This window comes from Syzygium oleosum, unplaced genomic scaffold (assembly GCF_021117445.2).
Source record: "Syzygium oleosum isolate NSW1041296 unplaced genomic scaffold, Sole_v2.1 Sole_v2.05, whole genome shotgun sequence".
Lineage (NCBI taxonomy): Eukaryota > Viridiplantae > Streptophyta > Magnoliopsida > Myrtales > Myrtaceae > Syzygium > Syzygium oleosum.
Genome location: NW_026607489.1, coordinates 10,211,116 through 10,230,919, shown reverse-complemented (window position 1 = coordinate 10,230,919; position 19,804 = coordinate 10,211,116). Strand labels below are relative to the sequence as shown.

The 19,804-nt window shown below is 41.3% G+C and overlaps 2 protein-coding genes across 6 annotated transcripts; both read left to right on the top strand.

Moving 5' to 3' along the window:
• Positions 1–1,429: 1,429 nt before the first annotated feature.
• Positions 1,430–9,762, top strand: LOC115681729 (serine/threonine-protein kinase BLUS1). 4 transcript variants are annotated; one of them, XM_030605771.2, is made up of 21 exons: positions 1,430–1,933; positions 2,800–3,054; positions 4,150–4,274; positions 4,473–4,517; positions 4,617–4,698; positions 4,796–4,864; positions 4,943–5,113; positions 5,233–5,298; positions 5,888–5,956; positions 6,050–6,172; positions 6,256–6,320; positions 6,405–6,644; positions 6,780–6,886; positions 7,006–7,103; positions 7,185–7,226; positions 7,992–8,123; positions 8,203–8,251; positions 8,329–8,390; positions 9,027–9,088; positions 9,170–9,230; positions 9,306–9,762. In XM_030605771.2, the coding sequence occupies exons 1-21, from the start codon at positions 1,769–1,771 to the stop codon at positions 9,309–9,311; spliced, it is 2,094 nt and encodes a 697-aa protein (XP_030461631.1). In that variant the 5' UTR covers positions 1,430–1,768; the 3' UTR covers positions 9,312–9,762. The 4 variants fall into 4 exon arrangements, with proteins under 4 accessions (XP_030461631.1, XP_056167855.1, XP_056167854.1 ...); XM_056311880.1 differs by having other exon boundaries at positions 6,050–6,184; positions 7,009–7,103; XM_056311879.1 differs by having other exon boundaries at positions 6,050–6,184.
• A 1,168-nt stretch (positions 9,763–10,930) lies between these two features.
• LOC115681731 (putative glucose-6-phosphate 1-epimerase) lies at positions 10,931–18,009 on the top strand. Of its 2 annotated transcripts, none has more exons than XM_056311814.1 (9): positions 10,931–11,203; positions 11,696–11,770; positions 13,854–13,910; positions 13,992–14,152; positions 14,383–14,526; positions 15,370–15,472; positions 15,582–15,681; positions 17,095–17,342; positions 17,610–18,009. In XM_056311814.1, exons 1-8 carry the CDS (start codon positions 11,102–11,104, stop codon positions 17,307–17,309), a joined length of 957 nt encoding a protein of 318 aa, XP_056167789.1. In that variant the 5' UTR covers positions 10,931–11,101; the 3' UTR covers positions 17,310–17,342; positions 17,610–18,009. The 2 variants fall into 2 exon arrangements, with proteins under 2 accessions (XP_056167789.1, XP_056167790.1); XM_056311815.1 differs by having other exon boundaries at positions 10,933–11,203; positions 14,386–14,526.
• Positions 18,010–19,804: the final 1,795 nt, after the last annotated feature.

Sequence of the window (19,804 nt, the reverse complement as noted above, 5' to 3'; positions counted from 1 at the left end):
TGTGCCGAGTTTTGTTGTTAAAAGTACCGTATCTTAACTTTTGTGAGTTTATGCGTGAGCAGAATATTAATAAATCAGAATGAAATGTTTTATAATTCCTATCACTAACAAAATGGAAAAGAAATATTTAAATAAAAAAGGAGAGAGAGAGAGAGAGGAGGCATCTAGACGAGCCGTTTTATAATTCGTATCACTACACTGTAGCCACATGTATGTACCGGGCGAGAGCAAGACAACCCTTGCTTAGGCAGCCTAAGTCCGATCTACAATGGAGATTAGACCAATATATATATATTGGTCAAGATCGATCTTTGATACCCATTTCAATACATTAGGAGGAACATCACAAAACTGAAAAGCTGGGGGGTAATTTCCGGCATGTGCCAAAACCTAGGGGGTAATATGTAATTTGCGATACGTAATGTTAGATGGATTTGCCAATAAAAACAAATTAGTCACGCGACGAGCACATAGTCGGAGGTCAAATTGAGAAGACGGTCGAAGCCAATGCCTAGCGGGTGCACATCGCAATTGTTCTCAACATTCCGGGGGTGGGGGGGGCCATTGCCGAAAATTCAAAAGCCGATGTCAAGACCTGGGGAGAGAAATTTGCAGCTGATTTTGCGTTTGTTCGGATTTGGGTGTGTCGCGCGAAATCTGCAGCGTTTGACGGGGAGCTACGGAACAAGGCTCGACAGCAGCTCAAGACGTCACGTCGTTTCGGACCAATAGCGAGAAGCCGTTAAAGCTAAAGGAAAGTTTCGCCCCCCCCAAAAAGAATTACTCCTGAATGGAAGGATATCATCCAAAATCGATTTGACATTATTTCATAGACCCCGTTATAAGGAAATTACCCATACCTTCTAAAAGTTTCTAATCACGAAAGTTTCTTCCTTTTTTTTGAAATTACGGACGGATTGCTAGATACGCTAGGATTGATGTACAGAGCGACGTATTGAATTCGAGTCGGAGTAATGGCTTCCATCAGTAGCAAAACCCCGCGGTATCGATTATTGATTCAGCCTCATGAGGACGATTTGTAGTAATCCCGGGATGAAAATTATGTAGCCAATATCCAAGGAAAAAGCAAAAAAATAATTCCATCTAAAAAATTAACAGGAAAAATCTGATTACCCTAAATTAACTGAAAAGTGCATCACGCATCTTAAATAGTAAACAAGAAGGAAAAGAAAAAAAATCTCACGTGAGCGTGCATATCGGACACGTGGCAAATCTCACATGTATATACACATGTATATATACATTTCGTATTTACGTAAGCACGTATATATATATATATATAACGTATATAATATAGATAATACACATATAATACGAACAAAAGAGAAATTATATATGAAGGAAGCAGCCACGAGTGGCGGGATTCTTGCATGCAATCGCTCCTTCGTTCGTTCCCCCTTCCCCTTCCCCCTCCCCTGCTGTAGCGGCGATCCGATAGCCTCGCTCTCTCTCGCTCTCTCTCTCTCTCTCTTCCGTCACGAGAAACCTTCGTCCTCCATCAATGCCTTCCCATTTTCCCTTCCCCTTTCCCCTCTCTCTCTGAACCTCGCCTTCGCCTTCGCCTTCGCCTTCGTCCTCCGTTCACGCGCGCTATGCATCCGCTTGCTTCTCCTCCTCCTCCCTCCTCCTCCTCCTTCTTCCGTGCGGGGATTCGCGTGGGGCTGGCTCGGCGGAATTGAAAGTCCGTCCCCCGGGGAGACGCGCGGAGGGATTTGGACCGGGGTTGGCGGGCGGGGGGTGTGGGGGAATGGAGAGCGAGAAGAGGAAGTACCCGATAGGGGCGGAGCACTACACCCTGTACGAGGAGATCGGCCAGGGTGTCAGCGCCGCCGTCCACCGCGCCCTCTGCGTCCCCTTCGACGAGGTCGTCGCCATCAAGATCCTCGATTTCGAGCGCGACAACTGCGATTTGGTTCGTACCCCGGAATTTTTTTTGTTGTCTTTGTTGTTTTGGGTTGGTTTTTGTTTATTGAATGTGCGCTTTTCTGTTCGTTTGGTACGTTCGATTCGGGCAAGTTTTTTTATTTTTTTTTTGAGCTGGATATTGAGGTCCGTTTTTCTTTCCTCCCTTTCTTTCTTTTGGTTTGGATGGAGCAATTTCTGAAATTTGCGTAAGAACTTGGTAAAAAAGAGTGCTTTGCTGACGTTTTCGCGACTAGATATGGTCATAGTATTTTGAATTACGAAAATGGTGGGGGGGGGGGGGGGTGTTTGGTGAATCGGAGTCAGGACTCTGGGAACGTTTCTTGGGCTGATGGCTTCGCAGGACTCGGTCTTAATGAATAATGTCGCTTCTAGCATTGGGAAGCATTTGATTTTAGCTTGGTCTTGATTGCTTGATTGTTGTTTCTTCCTTTTTGTCATATCCTCGTTGATTGAGGCTCTAAAAGCCTGGACAAGGACCCCTTTCCACATCCAATGCTTTTCTCAGGCGCCAACAAGCACTGTCTACTTCGACGGGCCATTTGCTTTCTTCAGTGTTTGTTCAAGGCTTTACCATGCTCTCTCCAAAAGGATTGGTGTCGAATTTCCTGCGTCTAATTTTCCTGAAAATGCAATTAATGGGAAAAAGGGAACGGAAGGTTCAATCCTGCTGTATTAATGCATCAGTTTGAAGTAATCTCTGAGCTTTTGGTGCAATGTGCAAGAATCTTGGTGGTTTTTGACTCTCTTGGATGTGAATCTTTTCGAGGTTTAAGCAGGTTGAATTGCTAGTTCTTGTCCCTCTGCTTAGTATTGCGGTGGTTGTAATAAGTCACTTCAATGTACTTTGAACAGAACAACATATCTCGAGAAGCACAGACGATGGTCTTGGTTGACCACCCAAATGTGCTCAGATCGCACTGTTCCTTTGTCAGTGATCACAATTTGTGGGTTGTCATGCCTTACATGGCTGGTGGCTCTTGTCTCCACATATTGAAGGCTGCGCATCCTGATGGATTTGAGGAGGTCGTTATTGCCACAGTTCTACGTGAAATATTGAAGGGTTTGGAGTACCTTCATCATCATGGCCACATACATCGAGATGTAAAAGTAAGCAATTCATTTGAGGACATTTTATTAGTACTGCAGGCATGGCACATATTGTTGTCTTCTAGTAAGTTAGCTCCTGTCTTCAGTGCTAAATTTAGAGTTCTTCTATACGAGGAGCTTTTTAATTAGTTCCATCCTTTTGTAAATATTTTGCATGAAGCCATCTATTTAGTTATGCCGGCATAGAGTTAGATGTTTTCCAACTTACAAGGTTGATCTCTTGTGCTGGGCCAACATGTAGACATAACCATGATTCCTGTTTCTTCTACCAATATTGTAATTCAGATGCAACACTTTCTTTCAGGGTTTTTCTATTTTAATCATTTGAGGTCTCTCAGCCTGTTTCCACTTCCACCGTACCAGGAAGTGTCTTGGAGTTACAAGTTATAGTATGCCTTATTCGCTATATGAAACAGTTAGAGAATGGTTTCTTTTTATTTTCTTGAACAAAATCTACGGTAGTGTGAAAAACTTACATTTGGTTTACTCTCTACTTTGGAACATAATGATAATTCATTGGCAGGGAAGAAAGGTAGACCTTAATTTCCATGAGATATTGGGATGGGACTTGTCAGGTTCAGCAACAAGAGAGAGTTATGTGTATGGGTTCAGCTGGTGCTACGGGATCTGTAGGAAATAAGCCTTGAGAAACAATTAGCTTGATATTGTGAAAGATGTAGTTTCTGAAGAATAATATACGTAATATGAAATGATAGAAGATGTGCGATATTAGATGTTCATATATTAGTTGCTTGGTGGACTTTGGACAATGTGATGACTCGCAAGTGGAAGGAAACAGCTGACTTTGTAACAAGAGAAGAAAGCATGATATTATGAAGTAACCATAACAAAGTATAGTTTATGACACGGGAATTAAGAAAGTCAGCTGCAAGTAATAACACATCATACTGCATGTCTGCTCGTGTTAAGGTGTGAATATCTAACACTCTGTAAGTCATCAAAAATTTTCATCAGATGGAAAGTACCTACTAATACTGTCTATTCAGATAAATTTTCAATCATGCCAGCTGTGTTGCAGTTGTATAACCTTTTATGTCCACCATGCATTTACGTTTATGTTATACCATTTTATAGGCTGGAAATATTCTTATTGGTGCACGTGGAGCCATAAAGCTGGGAGATTTTGGTGTTTCTGCCTGTCTTTTTGACTCTGGCGATAGGCAACGTGTGAGGAATACATTTGTGGGAACACCTTGTTGGTACATCCTTTTACCATGTAGAAATAATTTATTCCGGAAATTGTCTTTTTCCATGAGTGACAGAATTGAAGCACATCATTGAGATTCTTAGTGCAATAACTACATCATGTAGTTTGAGAATACCCAAAATTATTATGTTACAAATATCATCTGTGTGGAATACAAATGAATTGAACTTTCTGTCTGTTTTTGCTGTAGGATGGCACCTGAAGTTATGGAACAATTACATGGCTACGATTTCAAGTAGGCTACTTTTTGCCCTCTTGGTACCTCTAAGAGTCTTACTGCTCTATTCTCAGATGGCGGCATCCTTTTGATGTGCCTTTGACAATTTTCATGCAGAGCGGATATCTGGTCTTTTGGTATAACCGCACTGGAGCTAGCCCATGGCCATGCTCCATTCTCAAAGTATCCTCCGATGAAGGTGCATATGTCTGTCTTGACGAGTTTCATTCCTTTCTTTGGCGTCAGATGCATATGCCCTAAACTCTGATCAAATCTTAACTGAAGTTTTCTGCCAGGTACTGCTCATGACTTTGCAGAGTGCGCCTCCTGGCCTTGATTATGAAAGAGATAGAAAGTTTTCAAAGGTATCTTTCGAGAGGACACGTATGATAAAACTCCGGTTCAATACTTTTTCACCTTATGTTTTGGCAACTCTTTTGCAGTCTTTCAAGCAAATGATTGCGAGTTGCTTGGTTAAGGATCCCTCCAAAAGGCCTTCTGCTAAGAAACTCCTGAAGCATTCCTTTTTTAAGCAAGCAAGATCTAATGATTATATAGCACGGACCCTTTTGGATGGTCTACCTGCCCTTGGTGATCGTATGCAGGCATTGAAGGTCAGCATATCATCTGTTGAAAAACAATGTCAACTTGGTCTCTCTGTTCTTTTTCTTTGGCGTTTATTACTTATATTAGAGATCAAACAAACTTGTTACTGGTGTCTTATCCACTACAGAGAAAGGAAGAAGATATGCTAGCACAAAAGAAAATGCCAGATGGGCAGATGGAGGAGATATCACAGGTTTGGTTACTTTGAATAGGTCGAGAGTTTATCTTCACAGTTCCTCTAGTGCATGCTGTTTGGATTTATCAGTTCATGGCTTTCTGATTTTTATGTTAGAATCCCATGGTTATGGGGTGAAGGAAGGAACTTACCAGTTTCTTTTCGAAAAACGAAGAAAGTAATAATCTGCTAAAAAGGAACTTGCCGCCTTTCCACTCTGTCAAAGGGAACAGCTTGTTTTTCCTTTACAGGAGAATAGCTGAGTTGTTTGACTGGATAAAAATAATTGTTAGGGAAAGCCGGAAGGATATATATGCGTATGCTGATTAGTTCCCCCTCCCCCCTACTAACACATCAGTGTACTTAGTATCTCGGTTATTTCTTTGCCTGTTCTAGTTAGGAGTTTAGAGTCATTTTCGTACATGAAGATGTCCCCGCATTTTGCCTAAAACTCTAGAGTATCACGGGAATCTACCCTTAGTGTTATCTTCTCCATAATCGTCACAAATATCTGACACTTTGGTGGGTTCACGTGCCTCTCAATTTACATGGTGACCGGAGTCTAAACAAATTCTAACAGATAACGTCTTCTGGAAACTAAATGCAGAATGAATATAAAAGAGGAATCAGCGGTTGGAACTTTAATCTCGATGATGTGAAGGCTCAGGCATCTTTGGTATGGCAAAGGCTTATCTGTTCATCTCTTTAATATGATGTCATATTTTATACAATAGGATTCGAAAGGCTCTGAAATTCTTTACTGTATCAGATCCAGGATGTTGAGGATTCTACATCAGAAAGTACGACTTCTTTATCAGCGCTAGAAGGACATGATAAATTATCTCAACCACAAGATTTTCCCATGGGGCAGCTTCCAGAAGTTGCTGAGATGGTATTTAAAGAGGTTATACACGGCTAGTGTTCTTTTCCCCTTAGAAAATGCTCATCCTGTTCTAAGTTTACTGTACTTTGCAGGAGGATTTGCTGCAGAATCAATCCGCTCCTACTTTTTTTGTACAGCCATCCTCGAGTTCTATCACGTATATCCTCGAATTTTCTACTCTAATATGTTTAATACTAATATATCTGCATTTCATCTGACTGTAACGTCTTTTTCTCGGCAGAGTTAGATGTGAAAGATCAGATGATGACTTAAGCACCACTAGTTCAAATCATGAATATGTTTTTGACAAGAGTTCTTCCCCTTGTCATGAGGAGAGAACCCAACTCAATGAAAAGGTCGATATGGGGATAGCTGGAAAGAGTGGGGAAGGTACCCCTTCTTGCTCACAACACAGAAGGGGAGGCTCTTTCAGTATCAACAATTTACCAGAAAAAAATATTCCTTTTAGCAGAGTGGAAAGGTCTGGAAACTCCTAGATGATTATCTTTGGCTTAGTAGAATGTTTTTCTCATGATTATGAGATTAGGCAACATTCGCTGTTGATTCAACATCCAGTTTTCTTCATTTTCATTAGAGGTTCTTGTGAAATTTCCAGTGAGAATTTCCAATACCAACCGATAGTATCAAATGGCAATGGCATTACTGCTTCCATGGCAGATGATGTGCTTTCCGAACTTCCCCCTAAAGTCGGCAGATCTTCAGGTATGTGCTTGGATATTTTGGTCTCGGCCTCTTTTTCCTTCATACGTCAATTATTTCTCCTGGATAAGACATGATATAAGAAGCCCTTCCCCTTCTGACTAGGTTTTGTATTGTTGCAGCAGCAAATGTTGATGATCTTGATGAAAAAGCAAAAGTACCAGTTGTACAGCAAAAGGGGCGTTTTAAAGTTACATCTGAAAATGTTGAATCAGAAAAGGTGAACGGCAATTCTAATTTTGATGCTTCTTCACTATCGGAATAAGAAAACTTTTGATGCTTAATTTGGATTTTTACTCAGGTTGCTCCATCTCCCGTACTGCATAAGAGTCATAGTATGCAGGTTGGTAGTTCTCATTTATGTTTATGGATCTGTTGGTCATTCCCTTGTGCTTTTATGATAATGTACTCAAATATTGAGGAATATTATTAAACTGGGTTAGGAATATTATCATTGTGCTGCTGTCTATTGCTAATGCTATAAAATATAAAAGTCGTTAAGGATTCAGAGTACTTCTTACGAGCTAATGCTGCAATAAACTGCTCTTCATTAGAACTAGCTAAGTTTTATTTGGTTAGACTGCCAAAAGTGAAAATTTAAGGTACACGTGGAACTCGTAATCTCATTTTCATGGCCCAGGTTCATGGACAATTATGCTATGCTATTTCTTTAGAATGGTGAACTCCTTGTGGTGGTTGCAGTTTTTTCTGATTTATTCTAATCCCACCCAAATGGGAAGATTGTTTGTTAGAAGACCGCATTCGAATATCTTTGGTAGTTTGACCCAAGTACACCCTCATGTTGCCTGTTGGACGTGATAGCTGACAGTGAGCATGTGAAGGTTATTAGTATCTTTTACATTTTTCTTTTAATGATCATGTTAGTCCTATTGATAATGTTGCTGTTATACTCCAGAATATGATGGGAGCTCTTCTTTAAACATCCCTTCCCCACACGGTCTAGCTATTGTGATTTTAAATATTCTAATTTAATTCTTGGATAGTCTCGTTGATTCTACAGCCAACGAATTGTGATCGACTTTGTTGGGTGAAAGAAATTTCTTTCCTGCTCTTTGTACTTTGAGTCAATTATTCACTGGGCATGTAGGTCTTCACCCAACATCCCGCAACGCCTGCCTCAGCTCTGCCGTCACCATCTGATGCTACATCATCAAGCCTCTCTGGCCAATCTCTTTATCTAGCATTGCACTCAATTATGCAGGCAAATATCGCTCAGAGGGTATGGAATAGCCATGTGGCGTGTTTGTTCTGTTTCAACCAACTATGAAATTTCTGATTGGTTTTATCGATGTCTTCAGGATTGCATATTAAGTTTAATGAAGCAAATTGCTTCTGGGGAATCCACAGGTGCAAGCATTGGGATTTTTGCATCTTTAATGATGATCGTTGATCAAAACTAATGTATTTACTTTTCATCATCACAGCCCATAGTGCCATTGATTCAGAATGCATGCAGGCACTTACTTCTGCGACTGAGAAATCTTTGGTACGTCACATAATTTCGTTGGGGCAGTTTTGGGGAAATAATAATCTTTCTTTATTTCTTCATGGTGGCCCTTAAGTGGTCAGCTATATTAAAATTGATGAAGCAGATATATTATGCATCACCAAGAAGCACCATTCTCATGGGCCTTTAGATCCTCCTTTATAGGCTGACAGCCGTTTTGGCATCTACCCAAGATTAGTAATGTGCTTCTCAAGGAGATGTTATACCTTCTGAGGCCATCACTTCGCATTCTATGTAGGGCTTAGTTTTGAAGTTTCTATATCTGCATGTGCTCTCTTAGGAAGGCTAATAACCTGAATGTCAAACTCTCTGTGTATATACCCTTGCTTCTTGCAGTAGTTCAGCTAAATGATCGGAACTTTTACTGCAGCCTCAAACTTTAGTGGCCAAATCTTTTTGCTTCTTTACGATGGTCTAAACACTTGAGTGAATGTGGACAATGTAGGGTCCTTCATGTCACAAATGTTGTTTTTCTCCTTGAAGCATCACGATTTTAACTTTGGCCTAATTCATTGAATTTAAGTTGCCAAGACGAACCATGTTGTGGCTTTTTCTTCATGACCTATAGGAGTCTTTCTTTACTGTGGAATGTGAAGATTCCGCGTTTCCTTTCAGATTGAAGCAGCTAATGACAGAGAGAAGGATTTAGTTCACGAAGTAATGGAGTTGCGATGGAGGTATACGCAAAATATTTTTAAGGAATAGATTTGTGGTGCTTGCTAATGCCGTATTATATTAATCCTTGTCTCATTATATAGGCTAGTGTGCATTCAAGATGAGCTTCACAAAGTTAAAACAGAAAATACTCAAAACCCTCAGGTACTTTTTATTAGTTTAAGTGCATATTCTCCCCCACGAACTGGTGGATCTGACTCTTTATCATTTTTTCCGCAGCAATGACTCCAGTTTGCAGAAGATGACGGGATGTATGTATGTAGGAATGTAGAAGTATGACTAATCGATGCTTGCGGCTGACCTGTAAGATAATTTATCTCAGAAAATAGGTTTACACTTATCAGTAAATTTATTGGATTGCTAACTATAAGTGTGTTTCTTTGTAAATAAGCCTTTTCTATCTCCTCATTGACTGGCAGAACATGTAATTACAGCTAGAGCTTTCGGCCCTTTGGCCCAAGTAATCAACATTATGAATAAGGGCTTTTGAGGCACTTTTTGGCTGTGTAGGATTAAGGTGATTATTGTCTCTTATACACGAGAAACACTGGCTGGGTGTCAAAAACTCGAGCCTCCCCTTATCCTCAATTCTTTCCTCCCGCATGTCATGTTTCGGCTTCAGATGTACCGTACCCATGCCAAATTTATGAAGTGGTTTATAAAATATGTCAACAAGCTCCTTTCTGTAATATATTGGTTGGATTTAGTCGATGTGCCGCCAGTCGGGATCGGCATTGCTGCTTATCTGTCTGCTTTTGTTAACTTTGAACCCTATTGCCTCGAATACGAGACCCAGGCTTATTTTGTCGGACATTGTTTTCCAAATAGAACCTACTCGGATTTTTCTACCATTTTCGGACAGATGCAGGTATGGTGTATGCGAAGAGGGCTTCATCTTAATTCCCTATCTGCTTTTTGGCTTCCCCTGCATGGAGACATGCAATTCTCTGGGTCACTGCACCGTGAGGGAAAGAAAGTCTGCTTATGAACGTAGGAAACATCTCCAGAATTTGCCATCGGCGGCAGCACTTTGAGAGTTTCATCCTGCCCAATTCTTAGGGATTTAAATCAAATGAACAAAGAAGCAACCGAGAAGGATCTTACATTGCTGGCTCTCCATTCTGCATTCTGGAAGAGTTTGCTTCAAGAGACTAGGTTGAATCCCATCGAAACCGGCCGCGTTGACCTTGGACAATCTGTCGGACCTATCACAAAGATCATGAAATCCTAAACAGTTTTTTGGGCCTAGAACTTGTGAGCGGTATCGCGCATCTTGGTTGTCATAATCAGCAAGCGAACGAAATCCGACCTACATCTTCGCCGCGCTTCGAGATTTTATGAAGAGAATCACGGCTCGTCAACCCATCGATGGGCAACGCAACGAGGGGGACCTCTGCTGATTCCGGGACATCGATTTTTACTAGAGCGAGGCTAGCGGGGGGACTCGGCGAATAATCAAATACCCTAAGGACGTGCTCGAGGCCCCCGTAATGTGAGTGCAGGGGGGGGGGGGGGGTCACGGCTTGGGTGAACGCCGGATCGCCTTTCAACGTGACAAAGGTATCGAGATAAAAAAATTTTAAAAAAAAAGAGATATTTAATTAACACCGACCATCGACAATCGTTATTAATTTATGGATAAGGGGATTCACGCTCCCCCGGATGGAGAAACGACCAGGCAGCAGGAAAGGAAACAGAGACAGCAGGACCAAACCAAAAAGCAAATAAATAAAACCTTAAAAAGAACACGAGCAGCCTCCGAAAAAGCGAAAAAGAGGTTTTACTGTTCAAGTATAGAGAAGGAAAGGGAAGGGAAGAAGAAGGAGAAGAAGGGGAGGGAGAAGAAAAAGCGGAGGCTTTTTATCTCGAACTTTTGGCGTTAAAAGAACACACCTGAATCTCTCTCTCTCTCTCTCTCTGTGTCGACATCCACACACACAAACACACACTTAGAGCGACACGCGCTCGCTCTCGGAGGCGATCCGGGAGGTTTCGAAATCTTGCCGGACGAGGAGATGTCCAGGGCCGACAAGGAGCTCGTGTACGTCGAGCACTGCAAGGGCGTCAATGGCCTCGAGAAGGTCGTCCTCCGAGAAGTCCGTGGCTGTTCCGCCGAGGTATCCGATCGATTCGCCCCCCCGCCCCATCGCTCGCGTCTCTGTGAACTCTCATTGTTTCCAGGAGTGGGGTTTTGGGTCGTGCTCCCTTTCTGCTCGCGTTTTTTCCCGTCGGAATCTTGTTTTTTGCGTTCTTGAGCTCCGGGAGCGCGGTGGAGTTTCGGGAGGTGGTCAGATCGAGCGCAATGGGCGTTGGATTTGGAGGCTTCATATGTGGATTGGTCGGTTGGACGGGCCGATTCGTGTGCTCTCTCTCCATTTCTCGCAGATTGCGCGCGGTCGTGTCGTGATTCTGCGTGTTCTTTTGGTTTTTTTTTTTTTTTGGTCGATGATCCTCTGTGGTTGTGCTGTGCGATTTGATTTCCGGCGCGTTCGAGGCGGGGCTGTTCCCTCGTGCAGTAGTAATTCAGCTATTATCAGCCTTTGACTGTTCTCGCCTTGAAGTGTACTTGTAGAATCGATATTGATTTGGAATATCGGTGTCTGAAACAGGTGTACCTTTATGGTGGCCATGTAACATCTTGGAAGAACGAACATGGGGAAGAATTGCTTTTTCTCAGCAGCAAGGTGCCCTGCTTCACTGCATCTTTTTTCTCTGGAGTGTTGAACCTTATGTATCCTTCTAAATGTTCTCTGTAATAGTCCGTGACTCATCCCTCGGAACCAACTGGTGCTTTGCTGTCGGAGGGGCTCCGTAGTTGGTTCGATCTTGTAGGTCTAGCTGAAGAACACGCATCTCGGTCGCATCATTTAATTTGGTGGAATTTGGAAAGGAGGGGGCACGGAGAGAAGAGAATAGTAGTCTAGGGTTCCATTATCTGTCATGCTTTGTCTACAAATCATTTCATGCGATCTGCTTATTGAGATCTTTCGTATTTCTTGCCATGCATAAAGATGTTTGTGCATTCTTTCATGTCACTGAAGAAACTTTTACCTTTTTCTCGTTTCTTTTCTCAGTCTTACAGTGGTATTTAAGCTCTGCTCTAGTCTGTTATATAAGACTAACATTCTGCCGGGAGTAACCCTTGTGCTTTGGATATGCTTTAGTAACACCAGAACAATCGGTCCGTCATTAAGGAAATCTCCTTACCGAATAGGTTGCGCTTATCTGCGAGTTCATTTGAGTTTAACCTTTCCCTTGATTGCCGTCCAGAAGCTGCCATGCCTTTCTATTGCTGGTTTATGAAATTTCTATTGCTTACTGACTTGTATGTATGGTGGGCTTAATACTTGTATGATCATCTCACTGAACTTATGTTGAATTCTTGGTGGAGGTAGACAGGCAGGAGGAACTATTGTTTTGTTTTCAATGATGTTCCCCAAAATTATCTTCTCCTCTCCCTTCTTCGCCTTTATTTGCATCTCTAACTTGTACGCATCTGGTTGCTATTTTTTTTTAGGGGGAATTACACAAAACCCTCCTGAACTTTCAGGATAATGTGTGCCCACCCCTGAACTTTTGACCACCACACAAAATCCCTTTCAACTTTTATTTTGTTACAACTATCAACCCTCCGTCTATTTTTCTCTTTGCACGTGTCTAACATGTGATTTTTCAAGGGCAAAATTGTAAGTCTTCTTAATTTTCTTAGTCAAATCACTCTTTTGCCTCCAAGTGCATAACAAATCTAAATTAATACAAAAATATGAATAAAATGTAATGACTGTTAAAACGTATTAGGACTTAACTACAACAACAACCACAACAACAATAATATGATTTAATTTCATATCAAAATTTTTCTGAATTTATCTCGAACATTTAATACTATCATTGAAACATGTCAATTTGGTATTTTATTTTCCATATGTCCTTCATTAATTAGCCGTTTAAAAAGACACGCCCATTGGTATTGCATAGTTTGGTACCCTTGTAAGTTTGGGCATGATAAACATAGATTATGGAATCGAAAAAACTATGGAGAAAAGACTAACTAAAGGAATGCATAAAGGACTGGAGAAACATAAAGAGAATCAAATCAAGTCATCTTTTAATTGAGAAATAATTTACACGACGAAGATGAATGGGATCACTGTGGTGACTAGGGTGAGAAAAGCCAACTTTCCCCTGGGTGGTGGTGGTTTCTTACACAGAATATATAATGTTAGACTAAAAAAAAGCAGAAATGATTATTGTTATTATTAACTTTTGTGCTAATGGTTTTTGTAAAGGTCATTACTTTTTTTTTCACTTTTATATGTATATTTTGTAATTTTTCAAACAGTTAGGAGTAAAAGTGTGATTTGACTTCAAAATCAAGAAGAATTACAATTTTACCCTTGAAAAACTACATTTCAGGCATGTATAAACGGAAAAAAAGACCGAAGGTTGACAGCCGTAACAAAAGGGGGGGTGGGGGGGGGGGGGGGTGGGTTGCGTAACGGTCAAAAGTTCAGGGGAGAAGGTACAAGATCCTGAAAGTTCAGGAGGGTTTTGTGTAATTTTCCATTTTTTTTTCATGAATTCTTTTCTGCCTAACCTAGCAAAAATATGCATGCATCTCATAGCTATTCGCCACTTGTGTCTAACTCCTCAATTATCTATTGTGATGGAAAGCAGGAATTAGCAAAATGTTCCTCTTCAAATATCTATGTTTTGCATTTTGCATAGACCACTTACAGTAGCCTTGGTTGTATGTCCTGTGTACAGGCTAATTTTAATCCCCCGAAGGCAATCCGTGGAGGTATTCCTATCTGTTTTCCTCAAGTATGTGCTCTTCCTCTTTGAACAACTTTTGCTTGACTCCTCCGAACTGCATAATTTTAAGAGATGGCCCTAAATATTCAGTTCTCAAATCTCGGCCCTCTCGAATCACACGGATTTGCAAGGAATAGGTTTTGGAGCATTGATAACGATCCCCCACCTTTCCCTACAAACAGCTCCAACAAGGCGTTCGTTGATCTTATTCTAAAGCACTCAGAAGAGGATGTCAAGATCTGGCCCCACAGGTGCGCAATCAAAATTTCTTGAAGCATGCACATTGGAAAAAGAAGTACAATTAAGGAGTTCAACGCATGTTATCTTGACTCATGGCTCCATTATTCCCATGTAAAAGTTGAATGAATAGATTGTGGTAAAACATCTTTGGTATACAGTTACCCATGAAAAATAAGTCGGTTGCTTAGATAAATGCTGTTCTCTAATGGATTTATGCATTGATTTATCTCTATATTGTTAGTAGGTACGAGTATCGTCTGAGGATAACTCTGGGACCTGGAGGAGATCTGATGTTAACTTCTCGCATCCGAAATATGAACACTGATGGAAAGCCATTCTCGTTCACGTTTGCGTACCACACCTATTTTGCTGTTACTGACATCAGGTTCTGCAACGAGCACATCTTATGTTTACTCTAGTTTGAACATGTTAAAATGCGGAATTTTATGAAAAGGTTCCATGACATTGACAATGCTTTGTACGAAAAAGAGTCATTGTGGTCATTGTTGTAAAGTTTCTCTAATTGTGTCTGTTCTTGGAATATGTGACCTCAAGTTCCCGATTTGTCCTTCCAAGGATTCAAATTTGAAGATTAAGACAAAAATAATCAACCTTAACTAATATTCTTTCTGTGTGTTAATGGTTGTCAGCATTTGCAAAGATCATGATTTGACTAGTCATTTTAGAGAGTTAATGTTATGAAGTGGTTAGATAAAGCCAACATGTTTTGGGACAAAAACTTTATTAGTTGTCGGGAGCCATGACGTATATTCCACACCCTATGTCATGATGTAAGCTCTCCACCATTCTTTGATCTTTTTTTCCTAAAAAATTTGACTGGCCTCGTCAACAGAGTATTTAACTGCTACAGCTGTACTGGTTGGATGTAGGTAGGTCTCGAGTCTCCAGACTGCTTTATGATCTGCAATTATTCTTAGGCTGTTTATCATTGTGAACTCTTATCATAGTCATTCATCCTTATTGGCCAAACCATTTGGTGATGCAATAAGATCTGAAGTACTTGGAGAGTTTATATGTCGTTTATATCTTTTTCCAACGTTGCCATGGAAGATAATAATGTTGCCTGTGTTACTTCTCACTATTTTCATATGTCACGCTGTTTTGGTTACTTTGTTCCAGGATGGTTCCTTTGTGTAATTTGAGTAATGCTTGCTCCCTGCTTCTATTCTGTTGTATACGTCTTAATGGACTAATCTCTATGGATTAGTGAAGTGCGTGTTGAGGGACTAGAGACGCTGGACTATCTGGATAACCTGAAGAACAGGGAGCGATTCACGGAACAAGGGGATGCAATAACATTTGAATCAGAAGTAAGTGTTTGTTCTCATGTATATGTTGTTGATCTTGGAGTTACCATTCCTTGTTCTATGTATAATACATGCATTCTCTTGCTTCCTTATTCAGTTTTTACTCTTATAGCTTGACAGGGTGTATCTCAGCACGCCAACAAAGATTGCTATTTTGGACCACGAACGAAAGAGAACATTTGTCTTGCGGAAAGATGGACTTCCAGATGCCGGTAAGTGTAGCCACTTCCATGCATCTAAATGTGCGATGTCTGGAATACCATGTTGCTGCATATATGCTCTAGAATTTGGTATCTACTTTTGAGCATTCCCTGTAGACAATTGACAGCATAGAAGCTTGTGCGAATCATTTCTCTTGCTAATCCTAGATTATGAGTACAACTTAGTTTACAAACTACTTCATTTCTACTTAAATAACAGTTCCTACTGTCTTTTTGCCTATAGTTGCGTACAAGGTTGTTTGAATGCATTATTATTGTAGTTTAGGATTGTCTGCAATTTCGATTGCGGCAAAGGGTGGCTGGTTTTGAGCTGGTGTTACTGCTCAGTTCAATTCCTTGCCGATATTGGCATTAGCCTTTAGGTTTCAAGTACTAAAGGACATGACTGGTTTTGGTGGCCATATGGCCAAGTAAATTGATTGGTGATTTACACTGATTACAGTCTATGCACAAGGGGGATCAACATCATCTGATTTGAGTAGCAATTAGGGAAATTATGTGCAAAGCACAAGTAGCTTCTGCCCAGCAATTTATTGAAATCTATATTCGGGATCAAAATACAGGATTCTTTTTTGTTTTTTTTTTTTGGGGGGGGGGGGGTTGTGGGAGTTGGCGTTTTCCTGCCTTGATTTCATAGTGGTTAAATGTTTTTCTGGAAAATCTGTAAGGCAAGAAACGCTTTACAAACTTCACCTCATCCCCTTCATTGGCGAATGTCAGCCATATAATTTACCTAGAATAGAAAAGACGCAAAAGAACATAGCTGCTGCCTGCAGTGAAAAGTGTAACCACCTATATTAGCATACTAAGTGAATGAACTTCTATTGTTGCTCTTTGCTCACCAGTAAATGTGTTTTCAATTTGTGACAGCGTAATTAATGCATTTTTTCCCAATAAGCGTAACTTTTACATTTGTAAATCCTGATAAATTTCATTTTGCAGGAGGGTTTTGCCTTTAGTATATATCCTTTTGAGACTTCAGGTTGACATTTTTTTTCATTTTTCTTGGTTGGAGAGCTTTAATGTGAACTTGTTCTTGTAGAGGCTCATTATAGAATTCATGTATAGCATTCTGTGAAGGCAATCTGTCACACTTGAGATGTTTCCATGGCTTTATGGGAATCAGAATTCCATGTGCTTGAGAATATATCTGGCTTGGTCATAAATCTTTTTTGATGGATGATGCCTATCGTAGAAAATTTAACCCAATGTCAAACTAGTTTTTCTGCAATAATGCCAATTGATAGAAAAAGATGCAGAATAGTAGCTGGTTAACTTATTGCAAATTTGTAGGCTGCAAATGTTAGTAAATTAACTGTTTATGTTTTATGGTATATGGCTTTTACTTTATGTAGTCTAAGGTGCATTTCAAACCAGTATTTACATGCATAATTTTCTTTCCAGTGGTATGGAACCCCTGGGATAGGAAAGCAAGAGCCATGCCTGATTTTGGGGATGATGAGTATAAGCATATGTTGTGTGTTGAGGCTGCTTCTATTGAAAAGCCCATCACATTGAAACCTGGTGAGGAGTGGAAAGGAAGACAGGAACTTTCCCCTGTACCGTCCAGTTATTGTAGCGGCCAACTTGACCCACAAAGAGCACTGCAATCTGGTTAAAAGGCTGATCACTGTGTCATGTCTCTTGTACAGGTATCTCTCGGAAAGGACCAATAGAAATCAGATTCTGTGTTCTTACTTGAATTTATTTCTGAACTAATACCCATGTAAAAACAATATGCTAAGAAAGGCTTCTTGTAGCTTCTCTGTCCCAGCAAATGTGGTGGCATTCGGTCATTTAGAAATTATAAGCGGCATGTGAGTTCACTATAAGATTTAATTGTGAACATGGGCACATGCAGAGTCACTTGATGATATCATGCATTTTCTAGTTTGACAACTTTTTATGGATTGTTGCAGGCACTCTCTACATTCTGAATTGGTGCTTTTGGCGAATTAATGCCAGTGTTTTTCTGAGGGCAAAGTCATCGTTCAAACTGTTCATATTTCATTGGAGCACCCTTTTCATTGATTCCTAAAGAATGGAAGATGCAGCATTACTGGGCTTGGTTTAATTATGTAAATTTCTAGGTCTTCTTTCTGGAGGGGAAAAACAATATGAGAAAGTCCTGGCTGCTACTTCTTTTGCTTTCTATTTTCCTTTTTCCTTTCCAAAGCTGATTGTAATCTTCCTTTCGCAAATCTTGTCTCCGTTTACAAGGAACTCCTTTCTGTTCCTTGGCATTCTGCAAGCACACCCTAGCAGTTTTATTGTTCCTTCACCTGATATATTATATGTTATAGCCTCTTTCATAAACAATTTTTTGTGTGTTGGTGTTACTATGATATTTGTGGCGTGATGAAGCCTTTGAAATTGTCATTAACTCTTCAACCGAGACATTGATGATTATCCTACGATTCAGAGTGGATGTGCGTGTGCATCCAGTTCAGTATCTGTCAACGGCATCTGAGATGATCGTGCCCAGGTGAATTCTCTCTTCTTCTTTACTTATAGAAAAAAAGGGCGAGAGGGGACAACCAGCGTAGCTGCCTTTCTTTGGGGGTTATTCTGATGAATAGCCTTGAGATTGTACATAATGCTATTAGTTGATGTTGAATCTTTTTCGCTGCGGGTGGTGTTTGTATCTTTGAGATAAGCTAAATGTTCTCAGCGCCTTGGCGGCTCCTTGTGGCTTTTGTGCGACTTGTGACACAAAGGTCTGAGCATCGGAAAAATTGGCAAACTCAAATTTACTGATTCGATTCGGCTGCCTTCTTTGCTGGTAAAACATGTTGTATCGACCATTTGTGCCGAGCAGCACCCTTCTCTGCCTAGGCCGGCATTTCAGCATTCACAGTTGTCTCTGTCTCGGAGGAGGATAATAATCTTAAGGGACCGGAGAAGTTGGAAATTATCTAGTTTCGAATACGAAAATGCTGTTGACAGGTGGGCTACTCAATCGCGAGTTCGACTCTCGTTTTTTTCGGGTTGACCTAGTTCTTCGAGTTAATTGCTTGTGAAGCATAGTTCGAAGTCCTTTCCGATTAGTCATTGTATACCTCATTCAGAATCACGCCCATTGGCTTTGTTTGTACTCGAGTTGGTCTGAGCGCGACAACGAAGACAATCTATCTCGGACATCTGCACGCTGCGGACCGCCTCCAGACCCGAATTGGCCACTTCATGCCTCAAGTGGACCAACATCGTGGTACCAAAGGGGGTGAGAGCCTGGAACAACGGGCTATTATTACAGACAGCAATGGACTACCTTAACTTTGATATCTAAAGATTAATTCGACGGCTTCCGTGGAGTTAATAGCTGCAGTGCAGTGCAGCTTAGCTTTGAGACCGCCATTGCTCTTCAAATGGGATGCGCCTCTGCTCGAACGAGGGTTGCACCTGGCTAAATAGGTAGCAGCAGGAGGAAGGAATAGGATCTTCTTCAAGCCTCCTAAATGAGGATTGTCTACCGATCGCCGCCGGCAAAGGGTATTGTCCCGTCGGCCGTGGCGGCCGGTCCGACGACGACGACACGGGCCGCCAAAGTTAGACGACCGAATGTTTCCTTCGGATCAGCAGGGTTTCCCGCGTGTTCGAACGACGATGCTAGCAAGTCATTTTCCTGGACGCTTTCACCCCAAAAGAAGAAACTGTCCCTTTTTCAAATTTGCCAAAAAGGAAGGGGGTATAAGTAATGTTTCTGACGGACGTGGGAACGCTTCTGGGGGGCAAAACAATCGTCGAGTTTTTCTCCGGCGGCCGCCGAGGAGGGTGTCGGAGGATCGTACGCACTGCCAAACTAAAAAACACACGCGCACTCGCTCGCGGAGATGAAACGGCCACGCGCCGTCTGCTCGCGTGCAGCACAGCTCTCCCCGAACCACCGGTCCGAAGCCAAAGCTGCTTCGGGGGGGGGTTCCCATTTTCCCCGCACGCGAGCGGGAGGGCGCGCGTGAGGGGCGCTCGCCGTCTTCCCAGAGGAATTAGAAGTTTCCAAAACCCCCTGCCCCCCCCCCCCCCCCCTCCCCCGAAATTTTATAAAAAAAAAAGGAAAAAAGAAAAAAAAAAAGGGGGAAAATTGAAAAACCAGGCCCCCCCCCACCCCACTAATTTT